This window comes from Ictidomys tridecemlineatus, chromosome 10 (assembly GCF_052094955.1).
Source record: "Ictidomys tridecemlineatus isolate mIctTri1 chromosome 10, mIctTri1.hap1, whole genome shotgun sequence".
NCBI classification, from domain to species: domain Eukaryota; kingdom Metazoa; phylum Chordata; class Mammalia; order Rodentia; family Sciuridae; genus Ictidomys; species Ictidomys tridecemlineatus.
The window spans coordinates 53875653-53895402 of NC_135486.1; the positions used below are offsets into that span (position 1 = coordinate 53875653).

At 40.4% G+C, this 19750-nt stretch overlaps 1 protein-coding gene across 12 annotated transcripts in view; it reads left to right on the forward strand.

The window, feature by feature from the left end:
• Smyd3 (SET and MYND domain containing 3) overlaps nt 1–19750 on the forward strand; it is a 683600-nt gene that overhangs the window by 567049 nt on the left and 96801 nt on the right. For all 12 annotated transcript variants that reach the window (XM_005326561.3, XM_078022938.1, XM_078022941.1 and 9 more), the window contains 2 exons: nt 8207–8294; nt 13773–13947. In XM_005326561.3, coding sequence (XP_005326618.2) covers nt 8207–8294; nt 13773–13947 — 263 coding nt within the window. The remainder of the gene's footprint in view (nt 1–8206; nt 8295–13772; nt 13948–19750) is intronic.

Here is a 19750-nt window from a genome sequence, read left to right on the forward strand (position 1 = left end):
GCAGTGCCATTCCTGACAGAATCCACAGGGAAAGGGTTCCAGTTGGAAAAGTAGGTAAGTCAAGAGTGAGACAGACAGGCATGGGTGGAGTGCGGGGTGGAGCTGCGAGGGTTAAGGAGTGGGATGAATGGGTTGGAAGTGGGTATGAAAGGAGCTTGAGTGCTCAGAGAGAAAAGGGAAAAAATAAGGAGATTAGCCTTACCTGAGAACAGCTGGCACAGCTTGGCCTAAGCAAACTTATCATGTTGCTACTGTTTAAAATTAAGCCTTGTTGTTTACAGACTTTTCTGGAGCCATTCAAGAGTGTGGTCACTAGAGGTGAAGCTAAATAGGTTCTAGATTGCTTAAATCTCTAGAATGATCAAGCATACGGAATATCAGTCTCATTTTGGAGATGAGGAACCTGAGGGCCAGGAAGAGAAAGGCTTTCCTGGGGACATTTAGCAGGTACAGGCAAAGGTGCTGCTGGGGCCAGAACTAGTAACTCTGAATTCTCTTGATCCTTCTCTGGAGAGTGAACTTTCTCAGGAATCCTTCAACTTATATTCTTTTTTTGGCATCAAGCATTGAATCCAAGGGCGTTCAACCACTGAGCTACATCCCCAGCCCAATTTTAAATTTTATTTAGAGAGAGGGTCTTGCTATGTTGCTTAGACCCTTGCTAAATTGCTGAGGCTGGCTTTGATCTCACAATCCTCCTGCCTCAGCCTCCTGGATTACAGGCATGCATCACAGCTTGTATTCTGAATTATTTTTATTATTTATAAAAATACTTAATAATAGTTTGTTTTGTTTTGTTTTTCTTTTTGTGATACTGGAGATAGATCCCACTGAGCTATATCCCACAGTAGTACATTTTATGTTTTAAATTTGCCGACAATATGATTCTATACCTAGAAGACCCAAAAATTTCTTCCAGAAAACTTCTAGAACTAGTAAATGAATTCAGCAAAGTAGCAGGATACAAAATCAACATCTATAAATCAAAGGCATTTCTGTATATCAGTGACAAACTCTGTGAAAGGGAAACAAGGAAAACTATCCCATTTACAATAGCTTCAAAAAATACTTGGGAATCAACCTAGCAAAAGAGGTGAAAGACCTCTACAGCAAAAACTGAAGAATGCTAAAGAAAGAAATTAAAGAAGTCCTTAGAAGATGGAAAGATCTCCCTTGTTCTTGGACAAGCAGAATTAATATTGTCAAAATGTCCATACTACCAAAAGAATTATACAGATTTTATGCAATTCCAACCAAAATCCCAGTGACATTCCTCATAGAAATAGAAAAAGCAGTCATGAAATTCATCTGGAAAAATAAGAGACCCAGAATAGATAAAGCAATCCTTAGCAAGAAGAGTGAAACAAGTGGCATCACTATACCAGACCTGAAACTACACTACAGAGCAATAGTAACAACACAGCATGGTATTGGCACCAAAATAGACTGGTACACCTGTGGTACAGAATAGAGGACACATAATTACAGTTATCTTATATTAGACAAAGGTGCCAAAAACATACATTGGAGAAAAGATAGCCTCTTCAATAAATGGTGGTGAGATAACTGGAAATTCATAAGCAACAACTCTCTTAACCATGCATAGAACTTAACTCAAAGTGGATCAAGGACCTAGGAATTAAACCAGAGACCCTGCATCTAATAGAAGAAAAAGTAGGCCCAAATCTCCATCATATCAGATTAGGCCCCTACTTCCTTAATAAGACTCCTATAGCACAAGAATTAAAATCAAGAATTAATAAATGGGATGGATTCAAACTAAAAAGCTTCTTCTCAACAAAAGAAATAATTAGTGAGGTGAATAGAGAGCCTACAGCTTGGAAGCAAATGTTTTACCACTTGCACATCAGATAGAGCACTAATCTCTAGGGTATATAAAGAACTCAAAAAGCTAAACACCAAAAAAAAAAAACAAATAACCCAGTCAGAAAATGGGCTGAGGAACTGAACTGACATTTCTCAGAAGGTAATATACAGTCAGTCAACAAATATATGATAAAATGTTCAACATCTCTAGATATTAGAGAAATGTAAATCAAAACTAATATTTTTATCTCACTCCAATCAGAATGGCAGCTACTAAGAATACAAACAACAATAAGTTTTGGCGAGGATGTGGGGACAAAGGCACACTCATACATTGCTAGTGGGACTGCGAATTGGTGCAGCCAATCTGGAAAGCAGTATGGAAATTCCTTGGAAAACTTGGAATAGAACCACCATTTGACCCAGCTATCCCACTTCTCAGTTTATACCCAAAGGACTTAAAAACAGCATACTACAGGGACACAGCCACAATCAATGTTTATTGCAGCATAATTCACAATAGCCAAACTGTGGAACCAATCTAGATGCCCTTCAGTGGATGAATGGATAAAGAAATGTGGTATAGGGGCTGGGGATGTGGCTCAAGCAGTAGTGCGCTCGCCTGGCATGCGTGCAGCCCGGATTCGATCCTCAGCACCACGTACAAACAAAGATGTTGTGTCCGCCAATAACTAAAAAGAAATAAATATTTTAAAAATTCTCTCGGGCTGGGGATGTGGCTCAAGTGGTGGCGCGCTCGCCTGGCATGCGTGCGGCCCGGGTTCGATCCTCAGCACCACATACCAACAAAGATGTTGTGTCTGCCAAGAACTAAAAAATAAATATTAAAAAATTCTCTCTCTCTCCTCTCTCACTCTCTCTCTTTAAAAAAATCTCTCTCTCTCTCTCTCTCTCTTTCTCTCTTTAAAAAAAAAGAAATGTGGTATATATACACAATGGAATATTACTCAGCAATAAAAGAGAATAAAATCACGGCATTTGCAAGTACATGGATAGAGTTGGAGAATATAATGCTAAGTGAAGTTAGCCAATCCCGAAAAACCAAATGCCAAATGTTTTCTCCGATATAAAGAGGCTGATTTGTAGTGGGGTTGGGAAGGGGCGCATGGGAACTCTAGACAGGGCAAAGAGGAGGGAGGAGAAGGGAGTGAGCAAGGGGTGTAAAAACGATGGTGGAATGAGATGGATATCATTACTTTAAGTACATTGATGAAGACATGAATGATGTGAATATACTTTGTATACCACCAGAGATATGAACAATTGTATTCTATATGTATAATATGAATTGTAATGCATTCTGCTGTCATATATAACACAGTAGAATAAAATTTTTTTTAAAAAAAGTAAGTATAAAATGAATGTTTTCCACCTTCTAAAGACAAACCACAGGACTGACCTGTTCAAGAATCTTTTACATCTGAATCTGAAATTCAAAGAGGTTTTTTTCCTAAAATAACTTTGACATGAAGGATAGCAAGTGTCTTTGATGTCTTTGGATAAGAAATAATGGAAACAAGTATATACATTTACTAATTTTATAACTCAGAGACTATGAAAAAGAACATATTAATTAAGAGTTAATTAACATAAAAATTAACTCTTTTATTTGCATATTGAAAAGTAGAAGATTTAAATTATGTTTCCCTGAGTAATTGTTCTATTTATGTGTACATGTCCTGCTCACATACATATGTAGCTGAATGTCCTCCTCCGGCTTGGTGTGGGGAGAGGTGAGACACACCCCACCACAGGCAGAGATGTGAGGAGCCCCTGGGGTGGGGAGGTGGGACCTGAGTTTGCAAGGACATTTACCATAGAGGAGCACTCCAGGGAGCTGATGGTTGGCAGTGAGAGTAGCTTTGCCTAGCTACAGTTTGTTTCTGAGTGTTTGAAAGCAATTTCAAAGCCTGCTTGCTCTTCTGTTAAGTAAATAAAGGCTTAGGGTCAATCTCAAAGAACAGCTAATCAGATTATGTTCACTGGTAGCAGATTTAGTTGTGAATATAATTCCCATATGAAATTGTTCTGAGCCATGGGTTCACCCTGCTTGGTGGACAAATATGAGATTTGCCAGGAGACAACACGTTGTGGGATCTTACCCTCCTTTTTGAAGTGCTAGTGCCAGGAAGATCTTAGGGACCATAGTTAAAGATATTTTGAATTTATTTTTTTTAATTGTTATTATTTTAGTTGTAGATGGACACAATAGCTTTATTTTATTTTATGTGGTGCTAAGAATGGAACCCAGGGCCTCACACATGCTAGGCAAGCTCTCCACCACTGAGCCACAACCACAGCCCCATATTTTGAATTTATTAACTCAAAAGATACAGGTTTCACCTTCTAAGTAAGCTCCAGAGAAAAACAAATGAAATTGCATGAAAATAATCTTGTGGAGAGGCCATGGGCTTAGAGCCAGCCAACCTCTGGCAATTAGGCGCAGAAGGACATCTGGACCAGTTTTTTCTTAAGCTTCAGGACTATCTTGTACCTTATATATAAGTTATAGGGATCAATTCACTCCAACAATATTGTGAGGAATAATTGAGATACATATGAGAGACCTCCAAGTAATTATCAAATATATGTTTTCTTCTTCCAGATTGATTCTACAGACATTTAGCTAGGCATTTGTTACACAGGAAGCACTTTGCTAGGTATTTGGCAGAAGCAAAGAAGAATAAGGCCTATATTTAGCTTAGAGAGCTTACACTGAAGTGGGGAAGATAGGAATGCCTGTGACTGCAGCCCACCAGCTCCGGCCACATTGGCCTCCATGCTATTCTTGGGACATTTAGCTTGTTCCTGCCTTAGCACTGCACTCTGTCCCCTCTCCCCAGGCCTCTTATCTCCTACTCATTCACCTCCTGCAGAGCTATACTCACATATCATCTTCTCAGTGAGACTTTGCCTGATCACTCTGTTTACAAATTCGTGGATGCTATTAATCTTGATCCATCTTCCTCATTTGGTAGTTTTTCTTTGCCGTAATTAATATGATTGTGAGTGTGTGTGTATGTGTGTGTTTTCTGTCACCTGTGTTCCTTTTATCTCTTCAGTGTAAACACCATGAATGATTCTTTACTGCCCATCCCATTGCCTACAACAGTGCCTAGTAGGCTCTTAGTAAATGTTAATGAAATAAATGATCAAATTAACTAATTTCAATTACAGAGAGGGATATGTTGAAATTCCAATGGTTAGAAGTAGTACAGAAGGTATGTTAGAGCCTGTATTTAGATTTTTGCTGCTGTTCTGTCAAATGATCTTGAATTTGGTGCTTAAACAATACAAATGTATTATTTTACATTTCTGTGGGCCAGAAGCCTGACACAAGTCTCACTGGGTCAGAATCAAGGTGTCAATGGGGCTGGCTTTCCTTTTAAATAAGCAAGATTTTTTTCCCTAGAGCCTAAGGTTTTGACTGCCAGTAACAAAATATAAAATGGAAACATTTAATTATGAATGACTGTGATTGTTGAGTAAGGAGAACAAGATGATCAAACGGACACTAAATTGGCTTTGAGTGGGGATTCAGAGGGAGACTGATACCTCCTTTCTCAAAGACATTTGATTACCTTTGCCTTTCTATGTATAAAAAGCTAAGTATGGATTTAGAATTTCCTAGAAGTAAGATGTACTTATGGTATCTTTTTAAAAACTACTTTCTTGTGTTTTGTCCGTGTTTAGCACACATGCATGGAGGCCATAAAGCCCAGGTTCATGGGCACACTCAACAACACTCACATCTCCTTATGTGTACAGCTACTGCCTCGCCTACTATTGGGATCTCACTTCTGTGGTTCTCAGTGACCTCAGTTTTTTCTCCCCTGTCTCAATACACCTGAGGGATTTGTACCTCTCCACTAGCAACACAGACTTCCTCTGGCAGTGCTCTCACAGGAACCAGGGGCTGGGGATGTGGCTCAAGTGGTAGCGCGCTCACCTGGCATGCATGCGGCCTGGGTTCAATCCTCAGCACCACATACAAAGATGTTGTGTCTGCCGCCAAGAACTAAAAAATAAATATTAAAATTCTCACAGGAACCATTCTGTCCCCCCAGTAGGCACATTCAGGATTTCTAAGGAAATGCATGTAATGTGAAAAATGTCCTCCTTCACCTTTCCTATCACCCCACACTGGCCATGATTCAACTTCCTAGGGTGGTTCTCCTTCCTGACTCCCATGTAGTCATGTGGACATGGAACATCTGGATTGAATAGTGTCTGTTGAGCATTTCCTGCTTTTTGAGTAACTTATTTAAAGTAGTGTTGTCCATCAGAACTCTCCACGGTAACAGCACTGCCCAGTATCTGTGCTGTCCAATGTGGTTATCATAACACTTGTAGCTGTTGAACTCTTGAAATGTGGCTGGGACAACTTAGGGGCTGGACTTTTTATTGTATTTAATGGGACTAACCTAAATGTAAATAGTAGGTTGGGGCCATAGCTCAGTGGTAAAGCACTTGCCTAGCATGTGTGAGGCATTAGGTTCGATCCTCAGCACCATATAAAAATAAACAAATAAAATAAAGGTATCATGTCCATCTACAACTAAAAAAATATTTTTTAAAAATGTAATAGCCACTTGTAGCTACTATGTTGGACAGTACAGCTTTCCAACTTTTTTGTTTCCAAGAATAAGACTTGCCTAACATGCTAAGGAGTTCATAATGATGTCTACAAGAAGTAGCCATGTATGTGACAGGAACACAGCCTTTCAGAATCAAAGAGACCTGGTTTTTAAGTGTTGGCTCCATGCTTGTGAGTTTGGGGCAAGTCACATAATCTCTCTGAATCTGGTTTTCAAATTTAGTGTACTATCAGGGAAGGGAATAGCAGATGCCCTCTGACCTTGTGGGGAAGAATATTTTACCTCTAAGTTGTTTGGAGTTATTAAATGGTGGTAAAAATCAGATCTACCTTCTGTTGGTTTTATTTTTATTTTCTAACATTCTAAAGACTTGGTACCCTCTCATTGCCTGACCTGGGGTACTCTGTGTCCATTCCCCACCTGTGTAATTGCATCAGGAATGATCTTATATACATAAGAGAACTATATGAAGATAAAATGGAACAATATTGGTAAAGTACTGGTACCATTACACATATTTTTTGGTCATTTACTCAACAGATATTGATTGAACACCTGCCATATGCTCAACACTGTGCTAGTTACTGGAGATACAATGGCAAACAGAAAGATAGAGGACCTCCTTACCAAGTGGGAGAGTAGGCATTTAATAAAAGCTCAAATTTTTATTTTGATTGCTTTTTTAAGGAAGGTTGTTTGTTTTGTTTTTAGTTTTTATGGAACTTGGAGTTGGTTTACATGGATCTGGTTGTATGTATCTTTCTTTATCCTAGCTTGCTTGATAACAGACTTGATGAAAGTGCTATCTGAAGGCCCCCTAGCAAATAATTCATTTTCTTACCTCTTTTCCCTTTAGGATTTTTAAAAATCACAGTTTTATTAAGAGATAATCCACATATAATACAATTCACTAAGTTTAAAGCATGCAATTCAGTGGTTTTTCGTCTTTCTTCAGAGTTGTGCAATCAATATCACAGTCAATTTTAGAACATTTTTTTATTATCCCAAAAGGGAAAACTTACCCATTAGCAGTCACTCCCCAGTTCCTGCTATGTCCTCACCCTGTGCAACCACTAATCTACTTTCTGTCTCTGTGGATTTGCCTCTTTTGGACATTTCATATAAATGGAATTATACAACATATGGTCTTTTTTTGATTGCCTTCTTTTATTAGCATAATGTTTTCAAGGTCCATCCATATTGTAGCATGTACTAGTCTCTCATTTATTTTATTGTTGGATAATATTCCATTGTATGAATATCTTATTTATTTATCCATCCATCAATTGATGGAAATTGGAATTGTTTCTACTTCAGCTTTTATGAACAATGTCACTGTGAACGTTTGTGAATGTATGTTTTCATTTCTCTTTGTTATAAATCTAGGAGTGGAATTGTTAATGTAGTAACTAACTGGTAATCTGGTAACTCTGTGTTTAATCTTTTGAGGACTGAAAAGACTGTTTTTCAAAGCTGTACAATTTTATATTGCCACAAGCAGGGGATGAGCCTTTCAGTTCTCTACATCCTTACTGATAGTTATTCCCTGTTATCTTTTCAATTGTAACTGTTAGCAGGTGTAAAATAATATCTCACTGTGGTTTTGATTTGTATTTCCCTGATGATTAATGATGTGAAGCATCTTTTCTTGTGCTTGTAGGCCATTTGTATATCTTCTTTGGAGAAATGTCTGTGCAGTTATTTTCCCCATTTTTAATTGGATTGTTTTTCTTTGCTCTCTTTTAATTTGGCTTGAGCAGGATGCTGATATGCTAACTGGCGATGAGCAAGTCTGGAAGGAAGTTCAGGAATCCCTGAAAAAAATTGAAGAACTGAAGGCACATTGGAGTATCCTTTCACCTGTGGATTGGATTAACTGTTGGCATTGCTTCTTTATTGTTGGAAGTGTGGTATTAATAAGGTCAAGAGCAGGATTGGAATTCTCCATAAGTTTCTTTCTGTTCCATGGCCATAAGCTGCATCTCTAACCCCAGCCAGCAATTTAGGTTAATGGCTGGGAAAGATCTGGTAATATCACCAGTTAGAGTAGGAGGGCAAATAGTAGGGTTTTTTTCATATATAAGAGGTAACCAATTTCTAATTGCCTTCCTCCCATGGCCCCCTTCATCTCTACGAAAGAATAGAATCCTTATAACTTAATGCCATTGACCCTCAGACTTAGAAGCTACATAATAAATCAGCCACAATGACAGCAGCAATAGGGAGTTGCTATATAATAAATTCTTACCATAAATAGTAAGCTCCATGAGTGGGTCAAAGTTCAGAGCAAAGGGAGATAGCATGTGACAGAGATCCCCCAGGAAGCTCCATTGATGCTCTCCTGTGTAAAACATGTTCCAAATAAGGACAGGATCTGGATAGATAGCACCAGAGGGGGGGCTACCTATTCCCAGTGGAAGATTTCACGTGAGCAAAAAATGTGACAAAGGGAAACCACAGATAAGAACAAGATTGAAGGTTGCAAAAAGATCAATGGCTGAATTGGGTTAATTATAATTCAGGTCCTGAGAAAATCTGCAAAAGAGTTTTTTAATCTACAAACAATGTTTTTTAAATAACTTAAAGAATAAGAAAGGTAAGTAGGTGGATGTTTCTACTTTTAAAGGTGAAATATTTCAGAAATCTATAGCCCAGTGAGTTTGTTAACAGTCTCATTAAAGAATCTATAATTGCTTACTAAAAGAGCAGAATCACCTGCAATCACCAGGACATGGTATGGATTCATTAAGAGCAAGTTTTTTATCTAAATTTCATAAAGGACTTGAAAACAAGTAGTCAAGAAATTTAAGCTAGATACTGACAGAATCCATGTAATAGGTATACTGAGAGAATGATGCTACCTGGGTCACTGTCATCCTGGAGTGCTTTGTTCCCATCTCAGTCCTCCTCAACCTTTGTTTCAGTGCCTTGAATGAAGATAACCGAACACAGGTTCATGAGCTATCCAAAGATGTGTAGTTGGGAAAGACAACAGAGGTGCAATGATAGCATCAAGAGCCTAATCGATCCCTGAAAATCTGAATGGCATCTGAGCTTCAAAAGATGAAATTTGACAGGAGTATATGTAAACTCTTCTCTTTGGATCAAAAAGTTCAAGTGTATATATATGCAGAAAGCTTACAGCAGAAAATGTTAGGGGATTTTAGGCTCTGATAAACAGTGAATACTAATAAAATGTAGGAGTATGACCCAACCCTCCAAAAGAAAACTTTGATTTTATGTATTCATAGAAATGTAGAGTATAAAATGAGAAAGGGGATAGCATTGGTCTGATCATATCTGTAATTTTATATTCAGTTTGGGATAGGACATATTATGAGGGATGCAGAAAAATGGAAATAAGCTCTGAGGAGCGGAAACAGAGCCAAGGTGGAATTTGAAACCTCATCTAGAGATGGAATGGAAGATACTGATTGGGAGAACAGCCAGCTCTGGGAGCAAGGGGTCCACATTCATGGGCTCCAGGAGCTATTCTGTTGCAGAGGTGGAGACCTGTTCTCTGAGATCCAATGCAGTGGGATCAGGTCCTCTGAATTACCCAACTATAGCCCAGTCTCAGCTGGACAGGTTTTACTGAAAACTGACTCTATGCCAGTGACCTTGCAAGTCATAATCCACCTTATGATTCATGCTGAAGTTAGAAGACACAGCCCTGCATTCAAAACTGTCACACAAAGTGGAATAATAAACATGTAAATTAATTCATGCTATAGTTTGGGTATATATCCCTCAAAGTTCCATCTGAAAAAGCTCAGTCCCCAGTATGGCAGCAGTGGTAGGTGCTATGGACCTTTCAGAGGTGAACCTGTGAAAAGTCCTCAGGTCACTGTGGGCCTGCCTTTAAAGGAGGTTGTGGCACCCTGGTCTCTTAATCTCCATCTGCTTCCTGGCTCAGACATGAATGCTCACCTGTGGGTTTCTGCCATTGCCATCCCTCACCAACAGCCAACCAATGGAACTGCCCAGCCTTGGATGTGAACCTCCAGAACCATGAGTTAAAGTAAACCTGTCTTCACTTAATAAATAATCTATGTCAGATATTTCATTATAGAGATACCAAAATGACTAATACAATACATATCACACACACACATACACATGCACACATATATATTTATAGGAGCAACAGCTGCACAGAAGTCAATTTTATGAGATTAAAGAAGGTTTCACAGAGCTATATCAAGGAGGAAGAGGTGGCATTTCACCAGGCCAGTTATGGAAGGGAGATTCCAATAGAGAGGAGAGTTATGTAGAAGCACAGAACAAAGAGGCATTCTGTGGAGAGATGGCCAGTTGTTCAGCGTGAGTGGAGAGGAACGTGGCAAGGCCTCCAATGCCATGCACAGGAGAAGAGAATTTCAAGGTGAGGGGACCCTGGGTGGTTTTACACAGGACAGTAATATAATTAGGTAAGAGCTCTGTGGTCTGACAGTCTAAGAGTTTCAAGAGGTTGATTAATTCCCAAGTGAATTGACTTGGCTCCCTTCGCTGTTTTCCCCTAATCCTTTTATGATCATTTAAAAGTAAAAGGTATCTATCCTGCTTATTGGTGATCCATTTTCTTTAAATGGGCCACCTAGCCCTGCTTTGGTCCAGGGCTCACTGGAATAAAGTGACTTGCAGTAAACACATAGATGCCAGAGACTAAATCCTTGAGCAAATACATATCACATTAACTTGGAGAAAAAGCCTCTTAAAGTTTAAATTATTCTCTTTTTATTTCTCTCTTTTTTGCTCTCACTGGGGTATTTTCTAGGAAAGATTTTGCCTCTCTTTGCCAGGAGATGATTGCCAGTGTTGTGGAGGGGAATTGACACATAGTTCTTCCCAGCTCACAGGAAAATGCAGTGGATGTATTCCTGTGAGTGGCTGCAGGACATCACATCTGGTTCCAGCTGCTAAGGCTTGTCACCTCAAACCTCTTTAGAATGAGTTGGAACACATAGAAATGAATAGGCAAATAACAGTGGAGGTCATACAATACAATGTTAAAATAAGGTACAAGTCTCGCCACAGAAATGTCTAGTGTTGTATAAAAGACAATCATTCCTCCTGACAGTTCGTCAAATATCTAATCCTGGAATGAAAAGCCACAGAGGTTAGCCGGGCAATCTGTTACAAAATCAGTGCATTGCCTAAGATACGCTTCCCCTCAGTCCCTGGGGGACACATTCAGCAAACTTTAAACATCCATGTCAGATGAATACAAAAGAAAATCACTAACTCATTTTTCTTCAATAAATATACCTCTTATGGGACCAGAGTCAACTCCTTAGAGCAGAACTTGTCCTAAAATAATAAGGGTATGACATAAAGGGCCCTCAGCCAAGCTCTATCATGCTTTAAATTTCCACTAAGGAAGTCATGCCTCAGGGTAGGGGGTTCTGCCTCAGCTGAAAGGAAATATGTTTCCTGTGAGGGTTCATAAAGCTATTGGTGCCCACTCATACAAGTGGCTTGATTGGTTTGGTAAAAGCAGTTTCTGAAGTCTTGGGAAGCAGTATCTGAAGCTTATGGACACTGGAAAGGTAGATTTTGCTAGAGAGGAATAAAGGAGTGTGTGCCCAGTGGGCTCTCTGTTCAGGGTGGGTCTTGCAGTGTCAGGATGTCAGAGAAGAGGGCTGGAGTTGGGGGCAAGGTTGGAGCACAGATGGCTGGGTTGCCAAGCGACTGGATCCTGTGGGAATGGAGAGGTAGGAATGGGGGAAGTTCCATCAAACCAGGTCCTCTGTCCCTTTTCTTTAACTCTAGTCTTGCTCAGAAATCTGAGAGAAAAGACAGAGGAATGCAATAATATCTATGTAGCATTATACATGCCAATAGGTGTTTTCCCTCTGTGTCCATAATGCATGGAGCTCTGTCCGGCTCATGGTAGCACACATGAAGAGTCTATTCAATTTATATACAGTATTTTATTAAATAATTATAATGATATTAGGCATTTCTATTTCTAGCCTATCTCAAAGCACTTGGACTTCTCAGAACCTCAAATCTGACAAATGACAGAACAAGCTTAGATTTGAATACAGCTTTATCACTGATCAAAGGCTATGCCATTTCTGCTATTTCTGAAATCTTCAAACATTTCCCCCAACTACATGAAAGCAGATGAATGCAGAGTTATGCTGGCTGAAGGTAGAGTAGGGTTGGGAGAAGGGCCAATGCCAACATAATGTCCTCCTCGGCTCTTCCAGGCCTAAATGCAGCAGCGTAGCAGAGAAACTGTGAGAGGGCCCAGGGCCCCACAATCCCGCCTTCCGCTCTGCTCCTGAGCTAATTCACCTTGGAGAGATTCAAGGTACGCTCAGTACACCACATCTTCCATCCTCTCACTGCCTCTGATATTTTATGACTGAAAAGATAAAGTTAAAAGCTGGTCACAGTGGCACATGCCTGAAGTCCCAGCTATTCAGGAGGCTGAGGCATGAGGATCACTTGAGCCCAGGAGTTCAAGATCAGCCTGGGCAACATAGCAGGACCCTCCACTCTTGAAAGAATGAATGAAAGAGAGAGAGAGAGAAAGTGAGGTCACACTGAGGCTCCATGAGGTTCAGTTGTTGACTCATGGTTAATCGGAAAGATGGTATTGCTCAGAAGCATGTACTGGATCTTGTCCTCATTAAAAACGCATTTCTCCTCACTTGGTTTATATGCATAAATCATGTTCTTAATGCTTTTATTTCATCAAATAAGAATAACTTTATTTGGTTTGGGTCACTTTTGCTTTATAAGAAAAATAAATATAAATATAAGATACATTGGAAATGAATTTCTTTGCATTATTGCCCATAGCATGTGTCTATGAGTTGTGTGTTTTGTTTCATGTATGCCAAAGACTCACACAGCACAGAAGCACACATATGCTCCTCCTTTTGCAGAAGAAATCTCTTTAAATCTTCTTTAATTTCAAATCAACTTTTAAACAGAAGCTAACGAAGTAATAAATAGTTATATATGGAACTAAATCTGAATCCAGTTTAATTAACAGCCTCATTCACTTCAGGACTAGTTAAAGAGAGTCCATGTTGGAGTGTGAAGAAAGAACTGTTCTTTGGCAATTTTAATCTTCCAAAGCATAGGCTTGGTTAGAAGATGGTTTGTTGATATAAACAGAATTTACTTTGCTGAGATGCCACTTACATGTTTTTGTTTCTCAAGAATGTTTTCAGGCAGCTCATCTGTGTGAAATAATGGGCACTCCCTTCCCTCCTGCGCCTGGGCGCTCTTCATCCTTTTTGAGAGTCTCATTTTGCTTTTGTTTTTTCTCTATGAAGACAATGAATCCTTAACTAAGGTTAATAACAGAGTGGGAACAGGTTCTGGCCATGTGCCAGGCGATCATAAGCAGCAACTCTGAACGGCTTCCTGATATCAACATCTACCAGCTGAAGGTGCTCGACTGCGCCATGGACGCCTGCATCAACCTTGGGCTGTTGGAAGAGGCACTCTTCTATGGGATTCGGACCATGGAGCCCTACCGGTGAGTCCCAGAGAGAGAGCCAGAGCACAAGCTAGAATATTTTTTTCCGTTGGGCAAAGGATCAAGAATGTGGGGTCTGCTGGGTGTGGTGATGCACGCCTGTGATCCCAGTGGCTCAGGAGGCTGAGTCAGGATGATCACGAGTTCAAAGCCAACCTCAGCAAAGGTGAGGGGCTTAGCAACTCAGTGAGACCCTTTCTCTAAATAAAATACAGAATAGGCTGGGGGTATGGCTCAGTGGTCAAGTGCCCCTGAGTTTAATACCTGGTACCAAAAAAAGAAAAAAAAAGAAAGAGTGTGGATTCTATCTGATTGCCCCATTTCATATCAGGTGTTCCTAGCTACTTCTCAATGTATAACACCAAACCCCACTTTATTCATTCCTTTGTGCATTTGACTGTGCGTTTGTAAAAGCTCCTGCTGTGTGTCAGTCATGGTGGTTGGACAGAGAGTAAGTTAGACATCTTCAGTGTGGAGCAGATGATTATGGTACAGTGTGTGCTTGCAGTGACAGAAGCAAGCACAGGGTACCAGAGAGGAGCACATGGCTTGGGACATTGTGTCACTAGCCTTACCAAACACTGGTCCCAGTGAGGATGGCTGCTGTGGAACCCTGGGTCTGGCAATAATGATAGTCCTTTCCATTTTTCAGTCCTTATGTTTCCCAGAATGCTTTCACCTGAATCTTTCCCTCATAGCCACCTTATAATCCAGGCCTAAGAGCAGGGACACCACCCTGCTCAGGCTGTCATTGAGTCTAACAAAGCAACTGTTGGTTTAGCTCCTCTAGACTGAGGGGTGAGTGTTTTGCCCCCCTAAGTTCTTGTAACTCAGAGGAGCTTTGGGAGGGAAGGCAGAGTTGGAGTCAAGGGCTGATGGGTTGGCTCTGGTGAGAGAGGTTCCAGTTTGCCAGGGTTAAGAATACAAGTCTGAACGTGGGGGCCAAGATCAGTCCAAGGAAATAGGGCACAGAAACATATGAACTATAATCTGAGGTTAGAGTAACCCAGTCTCCAGCACAGAACAAGGTCACTTTTAACAAGGTGCCTTGAAAGCGCTTGACACTAGGGTAGGGGCAGTCCCTGGAAAGCAGGGGTACCATTCTAGGAGGATGTTGAATTTCCTAGCTCTGCAGACCATGGAAACACAGTATTAGCCCAAGGGACCAAGTAGAAGGAACACCCAGGTCTAGACCTCTGCAACATGGAAAACAGGCAGAGGGGTGGCTCTAAGTGAAGCAGAAGGTGGGAGGGAGGCAGCACCCCATGCCATCCCTGTCCCCACTGGAAGAATCGCCTCAGGAGACAACTTGGGGTGGGGCACCATTGCCAGGATCTGTACTGGATGGAAAGAAGCAAGTCCAGGGTCTAAGATATTCATGGAGACAAAGGTAGAAAGCCAGAAATGGAGCACTTGGTCAGAAAGCCAGACCTGGGCCAGGAGTTGGGGCAGGAAGAGAGGAACCTGAAGATGGCAAAGGCCCCATCAGCCAGGTGAACGGCAGAGGTCATAAGCCAGCTGAACCATTTGCCGTGGTGCCAGCATGACCCTGAGGGAGTTTTCAGATTTTTGTAGGTGGTTTCCTTCACTGCCTTGTGGGTGAACAGCTTTGGAATCCAGACTGTGAGTCAGCTTTAATCAAACTTATAAGAGATTGCCTTGAGGGCTGAGACTGTAGACTTTCCCATGAGCAGTGAAATATCTATTCAGTATGATGAATCTTGTGGGTTCTCAGAAAATATGAATTGAATAGAGAGATAAAGCTTCATTCTCAGAGCCTTGGTGTTGCAATGTGAGGCAGATCAGGGATGGTTGGCGTTAACTCTCTGAACTCTTGGCCTAGGAAGCCAAACTGCTGCTGGGAGAGTGGATGGACTCCAGCCAGGAGCTGCAGACAGAAAGGCCTCCTTCCAGGCCGCCTCAGCAGCTGCTGGCCCCACATTCCTGGCAAGTGCTGCCGACCCTTCCTGCCCCATCTTCCCTTCCTTTTGAGTCCAGGCTGTTTTGCTCAGACCACACTGAAGCACAGCAATTTTAAATCAGTACACACTTACATAAAGAAGGCCACACACCTTCAAGGATGCCCATTCTGCACCTATTTTTGTATCCTAGCAAGCCTTCTGCAAAGCACCGACTTACCCCTTAATTAACTGGCAGTCTGACTGACCAACTTTTGAGTCAAAGAGGTCTTTCTTATAGATGAGGCATAGTCCTCCAGAATATACGTACCCCATATGTTCGGAAAATGTTTGGGTATATTTTTTCTGGTGTTTGGCAGGTCACATTATCTCTGTAAATGTGAACTTTGTTCTTATGCTGGTGACAAATTTCCCAGCCTCCCCCAGTTTCTCTTCCCTGGGGCTTGTTAAGGAGTTGCTAAGCAGTGAGCTGCATTGATCCACTTCAAATGAATGAGAGTTGAACCATTTGCTGACAAAGTTGTAGACAAGGAAAAGACTATAAACAATCCAGAACCAACAAAGAGAAACAGGAGCATTAGGTGCCCTCATATTTTGTCTTTTACCTTTAGCTCAGGCAAAAATGAAAGTGAGGATTGTGCACAACCATTTGATGTCCTATACATGCTCTAACAGTCTTAGAATGTGAGCTAGGAATGTGGAAGCTGGAAGCTGGTGTTTGTCCCTCTTGTGTGCATGAGGGACTTTACATTATGTGCTGTCAAGCATCTCCATGGTTCAAGTGGGTGTTTTGCTCAACTTTCACTAAGGACGTAGACTGTTAGCTAGGCACGGGTTACCAAGAGGTGACTACATTGCCATCTGCTCTAACAGTTTTACAATGTTAATATACTGTTTCCAATACCTAGATTGAGGTCAATTCTCCAGCAAGCACTTTGTCACTCCGACCTTGGCTAAAGTTTAGCTGCTGATCTTAAAGGACATGGGGTCCATATTCCATTTCTATCCAAATCACTGCTCTCAGCACCCTTCCTGCTACTCTGTCATTTACTTTTACTCAATGGATTTTACTCAGTTTTATGATACAATTTAATTCTTTATGTTTCAAAAAGCACGTTGGAAATAATTCATGTACAACGAAATGTGTAGTCTTTAGTATTAGCTGATAATATGTCTTCTGAAAGTCACTGTATGTGTGTGTCCAATGTTGTATACAAGTATTGCTATGTCCTTTCACGTTAAACACACTAAACATAGTGAAAATAATTTTAAGTTTTAATAACTTTTATTATATAAAAGTTTAAGTCAGTCAAATCTTAATCATAAGATAGCTCAGGTTTTTAAAGCTTGGCAAAAAATGGTTTACTATGTGGAAGTCATTTTCCTCCTAAAGATAGTATTATCTATCATGGGGAGTTCATAGACCAGCTCAGGAACATCTACTCACCCTATAATATCACCAAGGTATGCTGTAAATTTCAAAAAGAGAGAGACAGAAATACAAAAGCAAAACTGAGCACAAGTTGTTTTAAATGAAGTTGCACATTAGGTTTAGTACTAATTAAACTTGACTTTTCTAGGAACTGGAGAGTGGTAAGTAGATGTAGAGGCTTTCTCGGGTAAGGGACTTTCAGTACGTTCACACATATTCTGCTTATTTTTGTTGTGAGAATAGTTGAAACTTCTAGGGAAGGGTATTTTCTAAAGGATAGTTTATAACACAGTAGCAAATGCCTAAAATCACTGGTTTATAAAGTGAAAAGGTTTATTTTGGCTTAGGGTTTTCGAGGTTTCATTCTATAATCAGTTGGCCCTGTTGGTTTCAGGCGTGTGGCAAAGCAGACCATCATGGTGGGAGATTGTGACTGAGCAAATAGCAGTTCACCTCATGGCATTGGAGTGAATGAGGAGGAGAAATGGGCAGGTGCCCCATAGTTCCCTTCAAGGACATGCTCTCAATACCAGGAGTTTACCCACTAAGCACCATCTGTTCAAGGTCCCACTGTCTTATTTAGTGTTACCTTGAGGACCAAGCCTTTAACCCCTGTGCCTTTGAGGGACTTTTTAGACGCAACTATACCAGATAAAGGTAAAAATCACTCTCATCCAGACTTTTTTCCCACTCCCTAAAAATAACCAATGCTATAAGTTTCTTTCCTGAAATTTTCTGTGAATGGCCAGTGTGAATATATTCTAAAACTCCACATGACTATATATATCTTCCATCTTTTCCTGGGAGAGAGAGAGAGAGAGAGAGAGAGAGAGAGAGAGAGAGAGAGAGAGAGAGAGAGAGAGAGAGAGAGGAGAGAGAGAGAGAAAGTAATTCTAACATTTTTCAGAGTCTCTCAAAGAGCATAAACAATGGTTGTGTTTATAATATACTGTTATTTCTTTAAAGCCCCTATTTCCCTCCTTCTTTTTACTGTTCACCCAGCTATTCTCATACCCTCACAATTCTTCCCTTCAAAACTGTCCACTTCCTCCACCTTTCCATACTTTCTGCTTCTCCTCATCTTTGTGGTGGAAGACTTACTCCCCAGTCAATCTGTTAAATATGCTTAGTATGGTAGCAAGTAGGAGAGTAGGAATGAGAAGGAAAAGCTGAGAATTCTCCTTGTGGGCATAAAGAAGGGGGAAAATGGGATCATTCTCTAGCTCAAGTTTATAACTTGCTTTTTTCACTTTTCAGTAGGATGTAACTACTTGTGTTCCTCATTCTTTCTAACAGATATGTAATATTTTCTCTCATGAGTATATTATAATTTTATATCAATCCCTTTTGTTTCCACTCTTATTTATTGTGTCAAACAATGCTATTAAATTAAACTACAAGCTTCCCTATAGTGGAGTGTGGAAGTGTAGCTCAGTGGTAGAGCTCTTACCTAACATCTGCAAGGCCCCTGGCTTCACTCCCCAGCACCACATGCACCAAACAGACAAACAAATCCATGTACTTGTATCTTAGTGTACCAATGTGACTGCATCCTTAGGGTAAGTCCATATGGTAGATTCCTAAATGTTAACTTGCTATATCATAAATTATACTCATCTTTAAATTTGGATAATTGTCACCAGATTGCTCCCCCCCACCATCACCAAAATGTTACTCCTCAAGAGAATGTGAGAAAGGATGACATCCATTGATGTCTTTATTTTAGCTGATCTTAATTTATTTCAAATATATAAGGGCCTTCTCCTGCTTCTTGATCAAAGCCTGCAGAGAAGGGTGATATCAATATTGTCCTTAAATAGTATTTTTGTAGCCAAGTATGGTGGTGCACACCTATAATCCCAGCTTCTTAGGAGGCTGAGACAGTAGGCCAGCCTGGGCAACTTAGCAAGACTCTGTCTCAAAATAAAAGGGGTAGGCATGTGGCTAAGTTGTTGAGCACCCCTTGGTTTAGTCCTCTCTAGTACTCCACCCACCCACTCAATAGTATTTTTGTGGCAAAAGGAATGACATTTTTGTGAATTATCTAGAAATAAGCAGCCAAGAATAATGAAGGGACTTACTCAAGTTGTGGCTGCATCTGTTAGTGGCGCTGTGATCAGAGAGGGAGGGGCACAGAGGAAACTGAACAAGTAAGATTTCATCTCAATAGGTTTCTCTACTTTGCTGTTTGAAAAAAAATGTAGCTGGTAGTTTGTGGACATGATATGTTTACAACTCAGGTGTTTATAACTCAGAGATTGCCAGTAATTATATGGCAGCTGCATCAATTTTCATTTTGCCAGTAATTTTTTAACTTTTTCCCTGGAAGCTTTGGCAGATAAGTTGATAAAATGTAAGGTTTCATCACAGCAGAACGTTCTACTACTGTTTTCAAGCTAGCTTTTCTTCCAAAGGCCTACAATTGCTCTTTTGTGGGTTTCTGTCATCAATC